This window comes from Rhinichthys klamathensis, unplaced genomic scaffold (assembly GCF_029890125.1).
Source record: "Rhinichthys klamathensis goyatoka isolate OS25496 unplaced genomic scaffold, OSU_Roscu_1.1 h1tg000254l_1, whole genome shotgun sequence".
NCBI classification, from domain to species: Eukaryota; Metazoa; Chordata; class Actinopteri; order Cypriniformes; family Leuciscidae; genus Rhinichthys; species Rhinichthys klamathensis.
Window position 1 is genome coordinate 3,006,764 of NW_026606776.1, and position 23,150 is coordinate 3,029,913.

A 23,150-nucleotide genomic window follows, 5' to 3' on the forward strand; every position below is an offset into this window, starting at 1 on the left:
CAGTAGTACAATCATATGGCTAAATATACAGTTATGCAGCACACAATCACTCAAGATGGTTGTCAAAAATACATACTACTTATAAAAATGAAAAGTTCACATTTTTGGCCCAGTGATATTATATGGGGTTACTATATGCTTGGATGACTAGTTTAAGCCTGCTGCTCAGATTCTCAAATTTAGTCAGATTGCTTGGAGTATTGCTTATGTAAAGTGGTCATCATGAGAAATTAAATGTTCATTTATTTTAAATAAAACGTTAATTGTACCATTAAAACATACTGTAACTTTCTCAACTAATAAATTATAAGGGTAAAAGAGAGGTTGGAAAATAGTTATATGATATATTTTGGTGCAAAACCTTGGGGGACAAAATACAAAAATAAAAATAAATAAAAGAAAATGTAATATTACAAACAAAAAAAATTATATTAAAATATTACTATAAAATATACTATTTAAAAATGAATGGTAAAAATTATGCTAAAAATAATACACCCCCTATAAGAAAAAAAGTAAACATTGCATGTATATATCATCTATTTTTGCATCATAATTTCATTGTAACCTAAACAAAAGCAAAATAATGTTCCTTTACTCACAGTTATAGAACTGAGCTCTACTGCTTTGCAAAGGCTTTAATACACATAAATATGCATTCTTGTAGGTTAATCTATAGATATCATTCATTTTGAGAGGGATATACAGAATAAATGTAGTTTATGACAGACATTTGGGATGGTAAATTCTCATATAATACTGTTCATTTGAAAGTTGGTACTATTATTATAAAGCAATTCACAGCGGCCTGGTATATAAATAATGTTTGTAAATATGCAAACATAAAATCATTATAAGCATTGCAAATACCTCAGTTTGACCCTACCATACAGACTGACATCAGCTTCATGAGGATACAGACTGTATTGCTTTATCAGACCAGAAGGGTCATAAAAGGGCTTTTCACACTGCAATTATCCCCGGGTTATCATTCTAAACCCCGCTTTTAACCCCGGTTAAAGGGATATTTCACACTTGTAATTTAGAAGCGAGATAAGTATCCCGTGGTTACGAACCCCTGCTCCGGAGCAAGCCAGGTTAGCACCGCTTTTGCAGTGTTCATTACGGTGCCAATTGCCATGTGCACAGTTTGAAATGAAGCAGTGATAGAAAGTTACGGCTAGAGGTTTAGTAACAAACAGCCAATTGCGTGCCTCATATTCAAGTGATTTGTAGTCACAGAAACACCGCATGACACGTTGTATAAACTGTAGGCTATGTTTCAGCGTGCGTTCGTCCAATCAATGACACTGACACCACGAATAATAGACCTTATTCAAAGCAGAGCCATGTTTGATTTGTAATGGGAATGAAAGTGAGGCTGTGAGGGACAGACATTCATCTCTTCAGTGGCTTGTACTGTTATTTGGATTGTTCTGCTGACGAAACACTGCAAAAATATCATTCCAAGAACTTTCAGTAGACAAAAAACTGATACTGAGCTGTGGAAAATTATAAGTGACCTTTTTACAGCAGGTGCAATTGAAAACACGGTAAGCCTATCCATCACAGCCTAGCTTTCAGACCGGTCATGGTCATCTGAATAAGGTCTATGTACAGTGTGAAACATCAGCTTATGAATCCCCATAATTATGAATAACCCAGGATTCTGTTACCCCAGGGTTTAAAATGACCAACGATTAACTATTTCAAATGTGAAAAGCCCTAAATAGTCCTGTAAACACCACTAAATAACCATGTTTCCAGTATCACATATCGGCTCAGGTTTTATCAACATGTTCCTCAACTATTTGTTAGCATTTGAGATGTTTCTTGTTGGACATATCGTTCCATATTCTCAGTATCTCCTCTGGTGAAATCTGATGTACAGTCAACACTTTTCGGTAGCGGCATAGACTATAGGTCATTTTCCAGTGATTGAATCCATTGTTCTGGAAGGGCTGAATGCCTAGTTTCCGCAGGCACAGTCCCACGTACACATCCTCAAGATGTAGGAGTCTCGTATGTAGGGAGGTCTTATAGAGCAGCTCCGCCATGTCTCCGGAGAACACGTATCCAGTCCCAGAGCAAAAAGCAGGGTACCTGCTTTCAGGGTAGAGCTCTCTAGACATGAACCACTTGCTGCGAACATCACGTATGGGTCCTCCGTTTATCACGCGACCCGTGAAAAAGCGGTGCCTTGGTTTGGTGTTGGGTTTCAGCAGGTTAAACACTAAGTTGTCCATGTTGACAAATATATCACTGTCGGTTTTCATGACGTACTGTGCATTTGGGCAGAATGAGGACACCCACCGCATCCCCATAAGAGTCTTCAGGGTCAAATTGTGGTAGGAATCCACAAAGTCCTCGACTAGGATGTCATGGAAGATCTGGCTCTCTTGTTCCACCATCTGGTTGAGCACAGGTTCAGTGCTGAACCCGAGAAGAAACAGCGTCACAATGCGAACATCGCCGAATATGTTCTCATCTCCCCACGTCTCCCGGATCGCCTGCCGGGCGTCAAACTCCTTGTGGTTGGTGCTGATGAGGAGGACAAGAAAGGGTGTTGTGCCTTCACATTTTTTGGGCTCATTGATGAGGAACTTGAAATTGTGTGGGTTCAGAGTACGCGTGCGGATATTGCTGAGCGTGTCGTTCTTCGAGAGCCGCGGGAGCGGTTTGCGGGCGAAGGTCATCTGACCCACGTAGGTGGTTGAGGGCCGGGAGCCGCTGAGATACCACAGAGCACTGGCCCAGCAAACCACAGTCAGCAAATACAGGCATGACACCTTGGATGGCATCTCGTCAGTGGCTGGATCAGCTGCCAATCACACGTGTTCAGCCCATAGGCCAATCACGTGTAGTTATTTGGAAAACATCGCTCAAATGAGCACAAGCCCTCCATCTTTTGATGTCAGTGCTGGTTTGGTTTTGCTCTGATGTATTCGTTCTGAAAAAAACCAAACAAACATTACTCAACATTTTCCTCACGTACCAAATGCCACCAATTATCTCTTGTTATTTAAATGGTTATCTATGTTCTTTCATATGCAGTTATTGATAAAGGACAAAGAAAGCGTTCTCATTCTAGATCGGTGGTTCTCAACCAAGTGGCCAGGACCAATTAGGTGCATCAGCAAACTTCCAAGGGATGACTTAAAATCATTCGTAGCACTTTATTTTACAATCATGTTCCCCATGTACATACTATGAACTTAATATAGTAATTACAATAACTAGATACTAACCCTGAACCTACCCCTAAACCTAACCTTAACACATGTAGTTACCTAAGAAAGTACTGCTTAATATAAGGTAAGTACATGTGAGTGCAAGTACTGTAAAATAAAGTGCAACCAATTATTCAGATGAATATATTATTATTAATACAATTTATATTCATAATATTACTAATAAATGAAAACAATCTAACTTTATTAAAATGCTTAAAAATACATAAAATCTAGAAATCATATACCCCCCCCCCCTCCCCCTCCCCCTCATTAAGTATCTCTTTTTGTTTATAAAAACAATTAAGAACAAGACAACTTTGTCAAAATTCCAGTAGAAATATCCCATCTAAAATTGTTAGACAATGAGCAGACTTTAGGTCAAAATGGTTAAGAACCACTGATCTAGATGTTTCTAGAAGCTTCTACACTCTTCCGATCTGCTGAGATTTGAATCCACTTCATTATGACTGACCTTCTAATCACTGTGGGTCATCACTGCATTGCGTCTGCTCCGACATCATGAATAAAGCATATAGGGTGGAGTGGATAGAGATGCTCAGTTCAGGTGCGTCTATAGGTCACAGCAAGCCAAGCTGTCCTCTTTATGGGGTTTGTTGTCTTCCCAGATTTTAGTGTGAAAGTGAATCTAAAATAGAAAAATATAGAAAAAGTAAATGTATCTGAATGTTGTAAAAACCAAAAACTCTCACACACAATAAACATGTGGGAAGCAGAGCAACTGTGCACTGACACGCACACGCACATGCACACAGATTAACAATAAAAAAAGTAAATTGACATTCCTATAATTTTCTGTGTGACTGAATCCATTGTGTGGTTTTTCATCAATTAAATGTTTCTTCTTAATTTGTATTTTAGTACTTTGTGGAAATTCAATGAGTCAAAATGTGGCTTTTCTCATTACCACCTGTGTTTTTATGGTGGTTGCCAGTATATATGTATGTATTATAAAGGTAAAAACATATATATTTTTTTTACTTTCAATTTAAATTCAGTTCTGACAATTAATTGATATATATATATATATATATATATATATATATATATATATATATATATATAAGGCTGTCAAGCGATATTTTTTTAAATCTAATTTATTACATAATGTGCAGATTAATTAATCTAAATCAAATTTGGCTGACAAATTACATCCAAAAGATCATTTAAAGTCATTGTGTTAAATGAGAAAAGCACCAAAAATACATTACAAAAATTAGCTTTAGAAAGAAATATTTTATTTGATTCGACACAGAATTGATTAAACATACACTTTTAGGCTACAATGGCCAATACTTTTTTTTTTTTTCAGAAGCTGCAACTGAATTGGTATATATATATATATATATATATATATATATATACACAGACCAAAACAGTTTGGTAACATTCTTGTTGAGGGTGAGTAAATGTAAATAAACAGAATTTTCATTTTTGGGCAAATTATCCCCAATGCTACTCCAAATAAGAAACTAAAACTGCCTGTATGCAAGTCACTTAACAGTTTTTTTTTTTCATTCAGGAATCAAGTAAACGGCTCTCTTTATAAATGGGCCTTTGAATTTTTAAATGAAAAAAAAAAATATTTTTTTTAAAAAGAATACTTTTTAATGAAATCCCCACAAAAATAACATAAACAGAAGGTGCTGCGGGTGGGACTGTAAACTAAAGGCAGACCTGGTGAAAAGATCTATCTGTCTCTATTACAAAATTGCACTTCAGCAGATATTATGCACGTGAAAACACAAAAGACAACAAACAAACAACAACATCAGCAGCAATTGTCTGGGAAGGATTCCAACAGCAGAGCCAGAGGTGATTTGCGAGCCCGTCCGCTCCCTCTGAACCTCACTTGGGAGAGAAAAGAGACTAAGGTAATGTTTCTATGAACCTCGATTAACCTTGGTTAGATACCAGAGAGACTGGGCCACTGCTATGTTTTCTGTGTCAGTATAAAAGCATCTTCAGCACATAAGACACTTATGCATAATTTGACACACCAATGTTATTTTAGTATCATAGTGTACAGTACTATTATAGTTTTTCTTAATATTCTGAATTAGATTTTATTTTCTGTTTTTATTAAGTTTTAGTGTTTCGTTTTAGTTAACAACATAAACTAAACAAAAATAATAAATGTTGCCTTGGCAAATAGCTGGGAAAAAAAGTGTTTACTTTTTTAATATTTTATTTCAGTTAATGCTTATTTTATTTCAAGTAATGATTTAAAAAAAAAAAATGTTTTTTAGTTCCAGGTAATGATAATTACCCTGTGCCAAACATACTATAGATATTCTGCAATTTGGGCTGAATTGTTTCTTCCACCTTGTGTCAATAAATACAATATTTGAATAATAAAGGGGTACACATTGAATGCAATTTAAGTCACTTTGGATAAAAGAGTCTGCCAAATAATTAAATAGAACTTAAGTGCATATAAAAAGTCTAAACACCCCTGTTATAACAGCAGGTTTTTGTGAAAAAATAAATAAACAAATGCTACAGAAAACTATAGTACAAACGACATTCATGGAGGTACAACAACCAACAAAGAACAGAGGAAACACACAGAGGGTAACAAGCTAACAAGACACACTGGGAACAATCAGGGACTAATCACCGGGAAAAACTACAACAAACTACAAACATGGCACTCAGGACAGGAAGTAAGATAAAAGTCCGGGGACAAAGAATATGACAAAATTAACCACATATGTGTTATGGCCGCTCAAAATTCAGCTTTGCCATCACGGGAATAAATTACATTTTAAAATATAATAAAATACAAAATTATTTATATTTATATTTCAAAATATTAACTTTTTACAGACAAACAGGACTTTCTAATCTAGGCCTACCTGTAAATAGGTGTGTCAAATGTAAGAAGAAATAGTAAAGGATGATGGCAGAATGGAAAGAGATTTGTTGATTGATGGATAGAATGATGGGTTTTGGTCCTAAAAATAAGACAGGGTCTACAAGAGTCTCCACTATACAAACAACATTTTCTTCATCTCGATTCCCCCTTCTTTGCATCAGATCAACATCAGCCTCCCTGTCCTTTTCTTCAAAAAGGTCAGATACATGCCAATGCTGCAAATGCCACAGTATGTAAGCTAAAGAACAACCTCTGAAGTGATACACATTACATACTGATTTAGCAAGTCTGTACTTCCTGTCTTTGTGTGTGTGTGTGTGTGTGTGTGTGTGTGTGTGTGTGTGTGTGTGTCTGTCTGTCTGTCTGTGTGTGTGCACTTGCGGACAAATCATAACATTCCCACAAAGATGGCAATATTCAAAATTGTGGGGACATTTTTTGGTCCCCATGAGGAAAACAGCTTATAAATCATACTAGGTGATGTTTTTGAAAATGTAAAAATGCAGATTTTTTTCTGTAAATGGTAGGTTTAGGGGATATAAATAAAGTTTGTACGTATAGAAATCATTGTCTATGGAAAGTCCCCATAAAACATGAAAACCCAATGTGCATGTTTGTGTGTCTCTCTCTAGCAGCAAATTTGCATATGCATGAAATTGTTTCTGGGTCATTAACTATTTCCTCTAAGTATATCCTTGTGAAAAAAACGTGTGCTAATTGTATTGAATGTGCACTTCGAATGATAAAAGTATATATAAAAAAATGTAATTACAGATTTTATATTATTGATTAAATAAAATGCCACTTAAATATACTTAAAGAGAATAAACTTTCATGACTCAACACACTTAAGTACAGTTTCTTTTTAAAAAAAAAATCACTTTTTAATAATGTCAAATTAAAAGTTTTACTTTAAAGTAGGCTACATTTAAACATTAAATCAGTCTTTTGTGCATGCTTTAAATAATTACACTTGTCTGAAAACATTACATTTAGTTCACAGTTAAGTATTTTCTTTAAATTAATTCCAGAATAAGTACTCATTTTAAAACTTATCTTTCACAATATGCACAGCTGTGTCCAGAAAACTATCCAGATTGTTTCATGGCAGCTAAGACCACAAAATATATATCCTTCTCAATCTATTGGTAATTTCACTCTCCTTCATCTTTAAATGGATAGTTCACCCAACAATTATAATTCTGTCATCATTAACTCTCATGTCATTCTAAACCCATAAAGTGTGACTTTCTGTCTGCCTTTCTGCCCAGTCATTTACTGACTTCACTTCATCAATCATTCCTTAAGCACTCCTTTAAATTCCACTAAGCACCTAACCCGACTGAGACAAGTCAGACACAAGTATTTGTTATATTTAACAAATAATCTTTAAAAACCCTCACTGACCACAAAACAAGGTGTCTGTTACAATCCCCAAAGTAATAGAACCAGGCCTCTAGTTGCCATGGTTTTATGACTTAAAAGAATGCAGAGCTCATTTGAAGTCATTTGAATCAGGCCATAGGAAAGACCCATAGCCCTTAAAACAGTCTTTCCTGCATTAATTTATAGACAAACTGATCTATAAATGAACATGCATCCCAGGACATTGTGTGTATGTGTTATTACTGTCTGGTATGGTGTCTCTTGTATTGCATTTTGTTCTATGCATGCATCATGATAGAATTATTAGATAATGTACCCTATTCCTACAAAGTCGAATAATCACTCGAGACATACAAGCATGCATCCCATTTCCCTATGTGGTCACACATTCTTTTATAGTGCTTTTGGTTCATTTAAAATGGCGGCGAGTGTGGTGTCGTAGCTGCAGCTCCCTGAGTCTCACTCCCACGAGTTTTGTGTTTTGTTATTAATTTGATTAACGTTAGCTGATTTAACTATGGCTGCTAAAGGAACTAGACTAAATTGGAAGGATCAAAATCCAGGATTGGCTGCTACTGATGAAGTTACCAGTGAGCTTAATTTGGCGACTCTTTCTAGCCTCCTGGATGATCACAGGAAATCAATCGCTGTGGATTTTAAAGCCTCTTTTTCTTCGCTCGAAACTAAGATTGACTGTAGGCAAGAGACTTTGTCTGATCATGCTCAGAAAATCTCAGCACTTGAGACCAATGCCAATCTACAAGACGAGCGTATTTCAGTTTTGGAAACTTCCAGTGCCTCATTGTCGGCAAATAACGCTAAACTGCTGGCTAAAGTGGCTGATCTGGAATCACGTAGCCGCCGCAATAATATTAGGCTGCTTGGCCTACCTGAATCCATTGAGGGCGGCCAGCCCACTTCCTTCTTCTCTGGGCTTCTAATGGAAGTGTTCGGCGAGGGTGTTCTGGGTTTGTGGCCGGATTGTGACATGGCTCACCGTGCTCTATTTGATAAACCGAGCCCAGTCAGCGACCTAGGCCAGTTATTATACGTCTTCAATCTAAGGCACCAGCAGAAAGTGACTATCATACGCGAAGCCAGAGCTAGAAGAGGAAGGCTTCAGTACCGTGGGACATCTATCGCGATCTACGAGGAATACACTCCCGAAGTAATGGAACAGCGATCAAAGTATCGTGAAGTTATGTCGGACCTCTATAAACTTGGACTTAAGCCTGCGCTACTGTTTCCTGCAAGACTGTCCATCAATAGCTGCGTTTCCATGGACACTTATAATCGGATTGACGGCTCAATCGGACTAAAAAACCTTCATGTAAACACCTTAATCGATCCGATTGAGCTCGATCCGATTGAAATTTCGATCTGATTGAAAGGGGTGGTTTACTCCTTTTGTAATCCGATTGAGAGAACATGTAAACACTTGATCGGATTGAAAACAAGGGGGTAATCCACCAGCCAGAAACTGAAGTCTCCCCGGGCGCCGCCATTGGCTAACAAGCCTTCACCTGCTGTTAGCATTCCATTGACTCCCATTCATTTTTGCGTCACTTTGACAGCCAATAACTTTACATCTGAGATGATTAAAGACTCCATTTGTCCATTATTTATTTCTAAAGAAACACGACAATGTATAAAATGCTCCATTACCTTGTATCTTACGTTGTGGCCCCGTAGAAGCAGTTTTTGTAAAAATAGGCTAACGATTGCGTCATAACACGCGACTCTCTGTCGCATAGAAGAGAAATGACCGTAAAGACAGATGTAGAAGCTCACACACAAACGGGGGATGTGGAGGCATAAAGTCAAGGGAGAAGCCCATAGAGAGTCATAAAGTTGCTCCTGCTCCGAGTTCATGAACAGCTAATACTCACGATCTCCGGCTCTGGAAGATTCAGAAGGGAATGATTCAGATTCCTCTTGGCACCGCTACTAGAAGACGTACAACTGTCAGTCAGGTTGCTCACATCACAACTACGTCTTCAAGCTCAGTTTGAGCATGCGCAGTGCGCTTGGCAATCAGGAAGTGAGTGCTTCTATTTGACTTCACTTTTCTCCGTTGAAGTCTATGGGGTCGCTGTGTCCATTTCTTTTACTGTCTATGATTGAAAACCGAAACTAAAAGGACTGCACATGTGCAATGACGTTGAAATAGCGTAATGACGTATGACGCACGGAATGAGCTGTTCTTTCTGTTGAATAAAGTGAATATAAATGAGTGTTCCGTTATTAAAAAAATTCTCATTTCACTCAGCGTCTGTGAAGTGAAGCAGGACAACGTCCCACAGTGCTTGTTTCAGATTATCATCCACGGACGACTGGTTTTGGGCGCGGGGTTTTACTGCGTGATAAATATAAGCAGCACGGCAAAACGGTTCATGCTCATCGTCTCCAAATCATGACCAGAGACGGATAAATATTAAGTCTGCTGTTTAAAAAAAATAAAGAACTAATAGAGGAGAATAGTTATGCGCGAACAGCGGCATATTCGTGCAGTGTGCGCATGTCAAAAAATCAATTCCGATTTGAATCTTGTGACATATAAATGCGCACATTAACCCGATTACTTTATTTATCGTTCATGTAAACACCGTGTTCGGATTTATCAATCGGATTGATTTCATTCCGATTGAAGCATGTAAACGCAGCTAATGTGAAGGAGGGAGGTAGGAAAATGTTCTCCTCAGCTGATGAAGCCAGAGAATATGCAGCATCAACCCTTCCTGCTAATTAGAATTCTCTGGTGTTTTCTTTACTGTGCGATGCAGTTCTGCGCTTTGCTGTTTGATTTAATTCTGCTACTCAACTGCATAGATACGTTATATTGCTCTTTTTGAAGGCTTGCTTGTTTATCGATACAGTTTGGATAGCAGTAGTTCTATCTTGACTTTTCTGTTTGATATTGCTTTTTGTCCATGCTGATGCCTGGTTGTCTTAGTCTGATGCCTGATCTGGTTTGTTCTTTTGCTCTGGTTATGAGTAGCTAGTGGGAGTTTGGGACTCCAGAATAGAATAGTCTTTGTCACATGCATCACTCATAATTTGTCAAGCTATTAATTTATCTGATGCCTTTATTGTGAAACTACACTCACCTAAAGGATTATTAGGAACACCATACTAATACTGTGTTTGACCCCCTTTCGCCTTCAGAACTGCCTTAATTCTACGTGGCATTGATTCAACAAGGTGCTGAAAGCATTCTTTAGAAATGTTGGCCCATATTGATAGGATAGCATCTTGCAGTTGATGGAGATTTGTGGGATGCACATCCAGGGCACGAAGCTCCCGTTCCACCACATCCCAAAGATGCTCTACTGGGTTGAGATCTGGCGACTGTGGGGGCCATTTTAGTACAGTGAACTCATTGTCATGTTCAAGAAACCAATTTGAAATGATTCGATCTTTGTGACATGGTGCATTATCCTGCTGGACGTAGCCATCAGAGGATGGGTACATGGTGGCCATAAAGGGATGGACATGGTCAGAAACAATGCTCAGGTAGGCCGTGGCATTTAAACTATGCCCAATTGGCACTAAGGGGCCTAAAGTCTGCCAAGAAAACATCCCCCATACCATTACACCACCACCACCAGCCTGCACAGTGGTAACAAGGCCTGATGGATCCATGTTCTCATTCTGTTTACGCCAAATTCTGACTCTATCATCTGAATGTCTCAACAGAAATCGAGACTCATCAGACCAGGCAACATTTTTCCAGTCTTCAACTGTCCAATTTTGGTGAGCTCTTGCAAATTGTAGCCTCTTTTTTCTATTTATAGTGGAGATGAGTGGTACCTGGTGGGGTCTTCTGCTGTTGTAGCCCATCCGCCTAAAGGTTGTGCGTGTTGTGGCTTCACAAATGCTTTGCTGCATACCTCGGTTGTAACGAGTGGTTATTTCAGTCAAAGTTGCTCTTCTATCAGCTCTAATCAGTCGGCCCATTCTCCTCTGACCTCTAGCATCAACAAGGCATTTTTGCCCACAGGACTGCCGCATACTGGATGTTTTTCCCTTTTCACACCATTCTTTGTAAACCCTAGAAATGGTTGTGCGTGAAAATCCCAGTAACTGAGCAGATTGTGAAATACTCCCAATCTGATTGTGAAAGACCGGCCCGTTTGGCACCAACAACCATGCCACGCTCAAAATTGCTTAAATCACCTTTCTTTCCCATTCTGACATTCAGTTTGGAGTTCAGAAGATTGTCTTGACCAGGACCACACCCCTAAATGCATTGAAGCAACTGCCATGTGATTGGTTGATTAGATAATTGCATTAATGAGAAATTGAACAGGTGTTCCTAATAATCCTTTAGGTGAGTGTATTATGAATTGATTAATGATTAAAATAAAGTAAAAAGATTAGCCATTTTTATTTATGTGGGGTTTGAGACTCCTTGAGTCATTTATTCTTTATAGTTAATGGTCTCTAATCCGGAAAGGATATTTAAATCTGGTGTCTTATCTGATTGTTTTAGTGATCACTCTGTCAATTATTGTGTTTGGAAAATTAAAATGCCACATTTCCCTCCTAAATATCTTAAAATACGTCAATGTAAAAATACTAATGCTGATTATTGTATACAGGATTTAAAATATTAATTGGGACAGGTTCCAGCTAATTCCTTTTGTGGAAGATGCATGGACCTTTTTTCACTCTGAACTCATCAATGTAATTGATAAGCATTTTCCGTTTAGAACTATTAGAGTTAAAGGGAAAGACTTACCCTGGATCAGCTCTCATCTAATCAATCTTTTTAAGCAAAGAGATAAGGCATGGGCCAAATATAAATATAAACCTTCCTAAATCTGCCTCTGACTGGGATCATTATTGATCTCTTACTGTACGTTCACATTGCCGCCGACTTGAGCTGCAAAGAAGCTCTGGCCGCCCTGTTAAGGACGCTTGTCAAAAAGTACGGGGAAGCTTGTTGACGCTTTGGCCGCTCTGACGTAGCAGCATTCGATGTTCAATCATGGGAGAACAGAAGTGTCACAACATGAAATTTAAACAGAAAAAACAAGCAATACATTGACACTAGAAACCTTTTATAATGATAAGCATTTTTATAACCGTTTTGGTCACATTGGTCGGAAAAAACGCGACGCCGATGGATTTGACGCTCCTTGCAGCTGAGAGAAGCCAGCTTCCATTGAAAATTAATGACTTCCGTTAACTTTGGAAGCTCAAGTCGGCGGCGGTGTGTACGTACAGTTAGGAATCAGTGCAAGACTCAAACCCGAAACGCTAAATCCAGTTACTATAGAGACTGCTTTCTTAATCCATCCATCCATCTTCTTCCGCTTATCCGGGGCGGGGTCGCGGGGGCAGCAGTCTGAGCAGAGATGCCCAGACTTCCCTCTCCCTGGACACTTCCTCCAGCTCTTCCGGGGGGACAGCGAGGCGTTCCCAGGCCAGCCGGGAGACATAGTCTCTCCAGCGTGTCCTAGGTCTTCCCCGGGGTCTCCTCCCAGTGGGACGTGCCCGGAACACCTCCCCGGGAAGGCGTCCAGGAGGCATCCGGAACAGATGCCCGAGCCACCTCAGCTGACCCCTCTCGATGTGGAGGAGCAGCGGCTCTACTCTGAGCTCCTCCCGAGTGACCGAGCTTCTTACCCTATCTCTAAGGGATCGCCCAGCCACCCTGCGGAGAAAGCTCATTTCGGCCGCCTGTATCCGGGATCTTGTCCTTTCGGTCATGACCCAAAGCTCATGACCATAGGTGAGAGTAGGAACGTAGATTGACCGGTAAATCGAGAGCTTTGCCTTACGGCTCAGCTCCTTCTTCACCACAACAGACCGGTACATCGACCGCATTACTGCAGAAGCTGCACCGATCCGTCTGTCAATCTCCCGTTCCATCCTTCCCTCACTCGTGAACAAAACCCCAAGATACTTAAACTCCTCCACTTGAGGAAGGATCTCTCCACCAACCTGAAGTGAGCAAGCCACCCTTTTCCGACTGAGGACCATGGCCTCGGATTTGGAGGTGCTGATTTTCATCCCAGCCGCTTCACACTCGGCTGCAAACCGTCCCAGTGCATGCTGAAGGTCCTGGTGTGAAGGGGCCAACACGACAACATCATCCGCAAAAAGCAGCGACGAAATCGCGTGGTCCCCAAACCTGACACCCTCCGTCCCCTGGCTGCGCCTAGAAATTCTGTCCATAAAAACTATGAACAGAACCGGCGACAAAGGGCAGCCCTGCCGGAGTCCAACATGCACCGGGAAGAAGTCTGACTTACTACCGGCAATGCGAACCAAGCTCCTGCTTCGGTCATACAGGGACCGGACAGCCCTTAGCAAAGGACCCCGGACCCCATACTCCCGGAGCACCCTCCACAGGCCGCCGCGAGGGACACAGTCGAATGCCTTCTCCAAATCCACAAAGCACATGTGGACTGGTTGGGCAAACTCCCATGAACCCTCCAGCACCCTGTAGAGAGTATAGAGCTGGTCCAGTGTTCCACGGCCTGGACGAAAACCGCACTGTTCCTCTTGAATCCGAGGTTCCACTATCGGCCGTATTCTCCTCTCCAGTACCCTGGCATAGACTTTCCCAGGGAGGCTGAGAAGTGTGATCCCCCTGTAGTTGGAACACACCCTCCGGTCCCCCTTCTTAAAAAGAGGGACCACCACCCCGGTCTGCCATCCCAGAGGCACTGTCCCCGACCGCCACGCGAGGCGTGTCAGCCAAGACAGCCCCACAACATCCAGAGACTTGAGGTACTCAGGGCGGATCTCATCCACCCCCGGTGCCTTGCCACCGAGGAGTTTCTTGACTACCTCGGTGACCTCAGCTAGGGTGATGGACGAGTCCACCTCTGAGCCCTCAGCCTCTGCTTCCTCAATAGAAGACGTGACGGCGGGATTGAGGAGATCCTCGAAGTATTCCTTCCACCGTCCGACGACATCCCCAGTTGAGGTCAACAGCCGCCCACCTCCACTGTAAACAGCATTGGTAGGGCATTGTTTCCCTCTCCTGAGGCGCCGGACAGTTTGCCAGAATCTCTTCGAGGCCAGCCGATAGTCCTTCTCCATGGCCTCACCGAACTCCTCCCAGGCCCGAGTTTTTGCCTCCACAACCACCAGGGCTGCAGTCCGCTTGGCCTGCCGGTACCTGTCAGCTGCCTCAGGAGTCCCACAAGCCAACCAGGCCCGATAGGACTCCTTCTTCAGCTTGACGGCATCCTTTACTTCCGGTGTCCACCACCGGGTTCGGGGATTGCCGCCTCGACAGGCACCGGCTCCGAGCAGCCGCTTCGACAATGGAGGTGGAGAAGATGGTCCACTCAGACTCAATATCTCCAGCCTCCCTCGGGATCCGGTCGTGGCTCCGCCGGAGGTGGGAGTTGAAGATCTCTCTGACAGGAGACTCGGCCAAACGTTCCCAGCAAACCCTTACAGTACGCTTGGGTCTGCCGAGTCTGTCCAGCCTCCTCCCCCGCCATCGGATCCAAGTCACCACCAGGTGGTGATCAGTTGACAGCTCCGCCCCTCTCTTCACCCGAGTGTCCAAGACATACGGCCGCAGGTCAGATGAAACGACCACAAAGTCGATCATCGACCTGCGACCTAGGGCGTCCTGGTGCCATGTGCACTGGTGGACACCCTTATGCTTGAACATGGTGTTCGTTATGGACAAACTGTAACTAGCACAGAAGTCCAATAACTGAACACCGCTCGGGTTCAGGTCGGGGGGGCCGTTCCTCCCAATCACGCCCCTCCAGGTGTCACTGTCGCTGCCCACGTGAGCGTTGAAGTCCCCCAGTAGAACGACGGAGTCCCCAGTTGGAGCACTTTCCAGCACTCCTCCCAGAGACCCCAAGAAGGCCGGGTACTCTGCACTGCCGTTTGGCCCGTAGGCACACACGACAGTGAGAGACCTATCCCCGACCCGTAGGCGCAGGGAAATGACCCTCTCGTTCACCGGGGTAAACTCCAACACATGGCGGCTGAGCTGGGGGGCTATAAGCAAACCCACACCAGCCCGTCGCCTCTCACCATGGGCAACTCCAGAGTGGTGAAGAGTCCATCCTCTCTCAAGGAGTGTGGTTCCAGAGCCCAAAGCCATGCGTAGAGGTGATCCCGACTACCTCTAGTCGGAACCTCTCAACCTCACGCACCATCTCAGGCTCCTTCCCCGCCAGCGAGGTGATGTTCCACGTCCCTAAGGCTAGTATCCGTGTCCAGGGATCGGATTGTCGAGGTCCCCGCCTTCGACTGCCACCCAATCCTCTCTGCACCGGCCCCTTACGGCTCTTCCTGCAGGTGGTGAGCCCACGGGAAGGCGGTCCCACGTCACTCCTTCGGGCTGAGCCCGGCCGGACCCCGTGGGGAGAGGCCCGGCCACCAGGCGCTCGCATACGAGCCCCAACCCCGGGCCTGGCTCCAGGGTGGGGCCCCGACTGCGCCATACCGGGCGACGTCACGGTCCTTGGATGTTTGTCCATCATAAGGGGATTTTGAACCGCTCTTAGTCAGACCCGTCGCCTAGGACCTGTTTGCCTTGGGAGACCCTACCAGGGGCATATAGCCCCAGACAACATAGCTCCTAGGGTCATTCGGGTACTCAAACCCCTCCACCACGTTAAGGTGGCAGTTCAAGGAGGGGTGCTGTTGCTTTCTTAATGATTTTCAAAATCCTAGACAGTTCTGGAATCATTTGAATCGGGTTCTCAATAGGAATAGTAAAACTCCTGTGAATCAACTAAAAATGAATAATGGTACAATTTCTGATCCTCCCCTTATTGCTCATGCTTTCAATCAGCATTTCACCGCTATTGGTGACTCCAAACATGTTTATTCTTATTTTAATGATCATTTCTCAACCTTGTCTTTTACCTCTGGTTCATTCAAATTTAATAAAATCATGCCCATTGATGTGTTTAATGATATAGGTGAACTAAAGGACTACAGTAGTGCTGGTCCGGATGGGCTTGAGGCTAGATATATTAAACTTGCTGCTCATGTATTGATATTTCCAGTTGCGGACCTATTTAATCGGTCTTTGACTACTTTCACCGTTCCCGCAACATGGAAATGTGCGAAAGTTACCCCTCTCTTTAAAACTGGTGATGCTTCTATTATGAATAATTATCACCCTATCTCTATTATCTGTACCACTGCCAAATTTTTTGAGAAAATTATTTTTAATCAATTATCAAAATTCATTATTCAGAATAACATATTATCCCCCATATCAATCTGGCTTTAGGCCTAATTTTTCAACCACCACAGCTTTATTTGAAGTTCACCAATGACATTTCCTCCGCCTTTGATATGGGACAGCTAACTGGTGCTATTTTTATTGACCTTTCTAAAGCCTTTAACATGGTGGATCGTTACATTCTCCATGACAAGTTTTATGCAATAGGTTTGAATCAAAGTGCTCTATTATGGTTTAATTCTTATCTTCACAATAGACTGCAATGTGTTGCTTTTCAAGGTTCACTGTCTGATTATTTATTGGTTGATAAGGGGGTTCCTCAAGGTTCCAGTCTAGGACCCCCTTTGTTCTCGAGTTATCGCAAATTTGCTCCATCGGTACGGGTCATCTTTATGCTGATGATACCGTAATTTACACTGCTGACTCTGATATTCAATGTATCCAGAACCGGTTACAAGCTGACTTTATTATGTTTCAAAAATGGCTTCATAATAACAACTTATTGTTGAATATGGAAAAGTCCTGTTGTATGTTGTTTGGGACGAGGCACAGACGACCTTGTGCTCTTAACTTGCAACTTTATTTTGAAGATGGGTCCTCCATGGTGAAATTGAAAAAATTTAAATACCTTGGATGTACAACACAGAAGCGCTGCACAGTTACACTATGTGAACTAAACTCGAGGCCCACAGAGAAGGAAATGAATAGTTGAATAAAGTCATTATTTTTGTAGTCACTTGGAGTATTTTAACGATGTCTTTAATGGCTTTTCTGGGCCGGCAACTTTAAATCCCTTAGAAGCCTATGGAGGAGTGATCCAGCTCTCAGATTTAATCAAAAATATATTAATTTGTGTTCCAAAGATGAACGAAAGTCTTACGGGGTTGGAAGTTGGAACAACATGATGGTGAGTAATTACTGACAGAATTTTCATTTTGGGGTGAACTATCCCTTTAACATGTACAGAAATCAACATGTTAGAAGGGATAGTTCTGTACTAGAACATTAGTACAGAAATGTAATAATCAGGTGTAAAAAATAAAATATTGTATAGTCTTCACTGTATAAATTAAATTTAGAGCAGTCAAGAGCAGTAGTCGAACACACCTAGAGCAAAAGAAGCACATGACCTGATCATATGAGGGGGCAAGGCAATCACATGACAAGAAACATGACAATGAGAAAACTTCAAAATAAAAGTCATGAAAACATGACAGTGAACCAACAACCATAATAGACCTGACAGGAACACAATCATCCGATTTTCCAATTTCTTTCATTGTATAGAAAAGTGTCCAGGATATTTTTCAAAATTCTTTCCATTGTGTTCCATGGCAGAAAGAGCCATGGGTGGTTGGAATGACATGATGAGAGTGAATAAATGATTACCAAATTTTCAATTTTGGGAGAAGGAGAGAGATACTGAAGAAAGATATATTTTGTTTTCTTAGCTATATACAGTATATTCTGGATATGTTTTGGGTCATAGCAGCATTACCAACAGTTACTAAATACAAACTGGACATTTACATTTAGACACTTTATATTATGGGCAAATAACAAGACAGGCAGCTGAATACTGATGGATGGGGATTATGTTTTAGACTCTAGCAGACATAATTTGATTCACATATTGAGTCAGCTTCCACTGACCATTACTGCTACCACTATATTAAGCTGTACTAAATGCACTGCAAAAAAAGTTATCAGTATTTTTGGGGTTTGTTTTCAGTAAAAATATATAATCATATTAAAATCTTAAAACAAATAAAAATGTAACTGAATATATGTTTTTTTTCTTGTATTGTTTTTTTCTTGTATTTTTTTTTATTATAAAAAAAAAAAGAAAAAGAAAAAAGAGTCAATGTTGTCTTGGTCTCTTCCCTTTCTCTCTGTCTGACTGACTCTGTCTGTTATGAATAAAAGTAAATAATGTCTGCCACCAGAGACTAAACCATATTTCTCGGTTCAATGGCTGCATATTTGTCATGTGTATAATTGTGTTTGCTAACGTAAGGCTTTCTGTGATTTACTGATCTATAAACAGTTGCTGGGAACTGATTCTCTCACTAATAATAAATCTTGAGGCAGTGTGTATACAGTATGTATCCTTCCTGGCACTGGCTTTAACTGGCTGTCATCTTTTTTCCCCCCATTCACTCATATTGTCAATTCAAAATAAACAAATAAAAACATAATACATATATATATATATATATATATATATATATATATATATATAATTAAATTATATAAAATTATATATAGTAATTACATACTCTCTAAAACCCTTCTAAAATCGCATGTTCCAAAGGGACATAATTTCATATTTACATAGTTACCAGGTTTAAAAAGGGGATTTTTTTAATACAAAGTGAATAATGCAGGTCCGTTGTATGATTGTTTACTAGCATATTGTTAGTAAATAATATACAATGACCTCAGAGAATAAAAAATGGAAATTAACACATTAGCCCTATAAAGTCAATTAGTTCAAATCCTAAATTACATTTTTTAAACTTGAGCTCTGCTAAATGTAAAATCAGTAATAGGCAATGAACCAACGAGTCTCAGCAGGCGACAAACACTTCATGGTCAGAAGCACTTTCTGTCTCAATACTGATGAATGTATTATTTTACATTATTGGTAGCCTGTTGGGTTCTAATAAATACTTTGATATACATTAGAACTGCTTCAACTACACTTTAGAAATAAGACACTCTCAACTATTTAAATATTTATGGGGATAAGAAATGCTTAAACAAGAAATTGTAATTGGTACGCAAGCGGGTTTGTTCTCCCTTAGCTCTGAGAGAAGCTGCTCTATTTAGATAGAACACACACACACACACACACACACTATTACCAGTTCTGCAGTATACTTATTCATCAGCGAGAGAAAGTCAGGGAAAATACATAGGAATTTATACCTTTCACTTCACAATAACTATAAAATATCACTATAAAAGTAAAAACACACTGACAGATGTGATCAACATGGAGAAAGTATAATTTGAATGTAACTCACTCTCAATAATGAATGCATTAAATCATTTTGCTATAAATGTGCAATCAAAAAAGACATTAGGTGGTCTGACAGATGTGCTACATCAGGGCCTCAGGGCGAGGGATATACGCTATTAAGGGCCCTAAATATTTACTGTAAAAGACAAATTTAAGTCATGCTCTCAGATTCCTTTTGGAATGTCATGTCATCCCAGCCTACAGGGATGAGAAAGCTTAAAATAGCTACAGTACAACTTTAAAGTATCCATAAAAGTTTCTTGATTAATATGCAGGAGGGTGTAATTGCTATAGCTCAACAGAATTAATCCCCAAAAAGCACTTAATCAAAAGCATGTCAACCACCCAAATCATGGTTAAAAAAAGCAAGAAAAAAAAAGCATGCCAACAGCCTCATGAATAAATAATCTCTCTACACTAAACAAAAAGTAACAGACTGACAGAGGTCAGATCTGTAGGATGGCCTCCATTCAAACTGCACAATATGATGCATAGCAGCTCTCATTTCAAAAAGCTCCATATAAAGTACCTAGTGTGATGTGTCACACAAAAACCTCAGCATCTGAAATGTAAATATGGCCTCCAGGCACTGCAGGCAGGGGTGTAGATCTCATTTGAACACAAAACTGTCTTCACAATATTGATTATACTATTGACAATTGGTTGCTTTCCCATGCTGTCCTCGCCCAAGGATCTACACCAAAGATTTAAAGAGATAGTTACTCACCCTCGTCTCGTTCCAAACTTTCTTTCTTCTGTGAAACACAAAAGAAGATCATTTGAAAATATTTTTTTGCCTATACAATGACAACCAATGGGGTCCAATGTTGAACCAATTTCAAAAAGATTTTTTCAGGTTTGTAATGACACATGAGTGTTAGTAAATGATGACAGAATTTCCATTTTTGAGTAAGGTGAGCTATCCTTTTAAAGCCTCATCAAATAGAAAAACACTTTTCACAGGGTTAAACCATATGTAAGTGTTGATGGAATACGATGGTTTATGTATTGTGTTTAGAATCACACACTTTCAGGTAAAATGTTTTTAAAAAGAGACTGAAAAAGTTGTAGGAAGCCTAATGGTGGTGACGTTTAAGTCATGCGACCGTGGTGTAGATCGTTTATAGCCTATGTTTAGCTTTTTGCTTCTGCCGATTGTATTTAAGCTTCAAAATTCATAAAAGTTGTTCATTTGTGAGGATCATCATGATGAACAAACTGTGCAAGAATTAAAGCTTATTTTTTTGTAGTTGTCCAAAAGCCAAAGAAAAAAAATTCTATAGGTTTTGGTCGAGGGAACCAGACTTCTGGGTTGGCCTACAAAAATACATCATCACAGCAACAGTCTATCTATGATAATGCACGTTATTTTTAAATTTATGGGGGAAAATAGATTTTAATTCAGAGACAATTTTGTAGGTTTGAAATCAATGCTAGGTGAATTTAACAGATGTGATGCACTTGTTTTTAGATTTACAGTTTACACTGGATTTAAATGTGTGATTGGTCCCCTTGGTTATTATTCATGAGAATGGCAACGCCATTACCCTTTAAGAAACCTTTAACAAGTCAAACTATGATCCAATCTAAAGATGAAGTACTAGTATCACCTGATAAATAATTACTAGTAAACCTGGAACTGTATCAGTAAGAATTGCAATAGTTAGGTTATAGTCAGTAGTTGTCAAAATAGTGAATAATTATCAAAATCATTTGGCATTAGTTACCAGTGACAACTAAACAGACCTGTCACTAGGGATAGTGAAAGTAGCAAAGGAATAAGTAGGCTAGTTTTTTAAATATAATTACTAATAACTAAATAAATACTAAATAGATTAAATAGATAGTATTAGCCTTGTTGGAAGTGCTAATCTAATGAATATCTACTAGGCCCTATATATATAGGCTATATAATAGTCTCTTTTGGACTGCATGCTAGTGAATTATAAAAAATGTATAATATTTACGAATGAACATAGATGTATGCTGGTCTCTGGATAACAGATCACAAAATGCACGCAGAGAATGCTTTGTGCATCGCTCCTTTCACCCAGACCCACAAAAATAACATCACATGATCATTGTAGCGCTGCTCCTCTAACCTTAAAAGAAAAGGACGCTCCACAAACGCAGCTCGACACACTCGCTAAACTAAAACGTAGCAATGCGAGGCAGCCTACCTTTTCGGTCAGATTATCTGTCTTGGTGAAATCCAGCCATTTGTCTGCAAAGCACAAAGCGAATGGACTGTGTAGTGAACGAGCGAGCGGTCGAATGGTTGCGAGGTGGTGGTGCGCTGCATCGGGTTATGGAGCGCTGTCCAATCAGCAGTCCTCAGGAGGCGAACCAGTGCCAGCCAACCGGTACTGCTCAATTGACCAACCTACCTCTTCATACTGCAGCCTCTCTCGACAAAGACACCAGGTGAAGATGGGGATTGCTTTTGATAAGGCAAGGCTGATAACTGAATTAATTTACCTTTCATTGTTAAGTTACCAGATAACACTTACGATAGTTATGTAGCCAATTAATATACTAAAGTTACATGACAATTCTAACTATTTGACTGTAGCCTATAGCCTATTAATGCACGTATTTGTAAAAATGTAAAATGATATCTATCTATATGAAGTACAGTAATAATAATCATAGCTGCTTTTAAAAACCTGACCAATTCGTTATTACGCCCGCCATTTTTTCAGACAAGTGCTTTTCTAATGTACAAGGATACAAAGGATAAATGATACAAGTTGTATTTTATTCCTTTTAAAGAAGTGAATGCTGTGGATATAAAGACTATAGATATGATTAAGTGTCTCTCTACATTCCCAAATGGCCATCGGCGGACACCTGGCTGCTTTGAGGTAAATAACGCAATTTCATTTAAAGGGATATTTCACCCAAAATTAAAATTGTGTCATCATTTACTTACAAGTTGTTCCAAACCTGTATGAATTTCTTTTCTTTTGCTAAAAACAAAATAAGCCATTTTGAAGAATATGGGTAACCAAACAATTAGTGGCCATATGGAAAAACAAATTACTATGGAAGTCAATGGTATCCATCAACTGTTTGGTTACTGATATTTTTCAAATCAACTTCTTTTGTGTTCAGCAAAAGAAAGACTTTTATACAGGTTTGGAACAACTTGAGGATGAGTAAATGTTGACACAATTTTCATTTTTGGGTGAAGTATCCCTTTAAGAAGCATATTGATTCAATAGTCATAGGGTGCTTCTCATTTTTTATTTGTGCATCCTCGCTTCCTTTCCTCCCGTCTCAGCTCCACCCCTTGTAGGATGCAAGGGAAGAAAATTAGGACTGAGGAGTCGAAGGAAAGCTTATTTGTATATTGGAATATTCTTGATCACTCGAGCATCACTTCAAAGCGTCATCAGCTGCGGATCAAAGGATCTGCCCTTATGT

General features: G+C 40.2%; 1 protein-coding gene across 1 annotated transcript; it reads right to left on the minus strand.

Moving 5' to 3' along the window:
• Positions 1-1,694: 1,694 nt before the first annotated feature.
• On the minus strand, positions 1,695-3,802 carry b3galt1a (UDP-Gal:betaGlcNAc beta 1,3-galactosyltransferase, polypeptide 1a). The gene is made up of 2 exons (XM_056266943.1): positions 3,706-3,802; positions 1,695-2,950 (listed from the first exon to the last, which is right to left on the minus strand). The coding sequence occupies exon 2, from the start codon at positions 2,799-2,801 to the stop codon at positions 1,815-1,817; it is 987 nt and encodes a 328-aa protein (XP_056122918.1). The 5' UTR covers positions 2,802-2,950; positions 3,706-3,802; the 3' UTR covers positions 1,695-1,814.
• Positions 3,803-23,150: the final 19,348 nt, after the last annotated feature.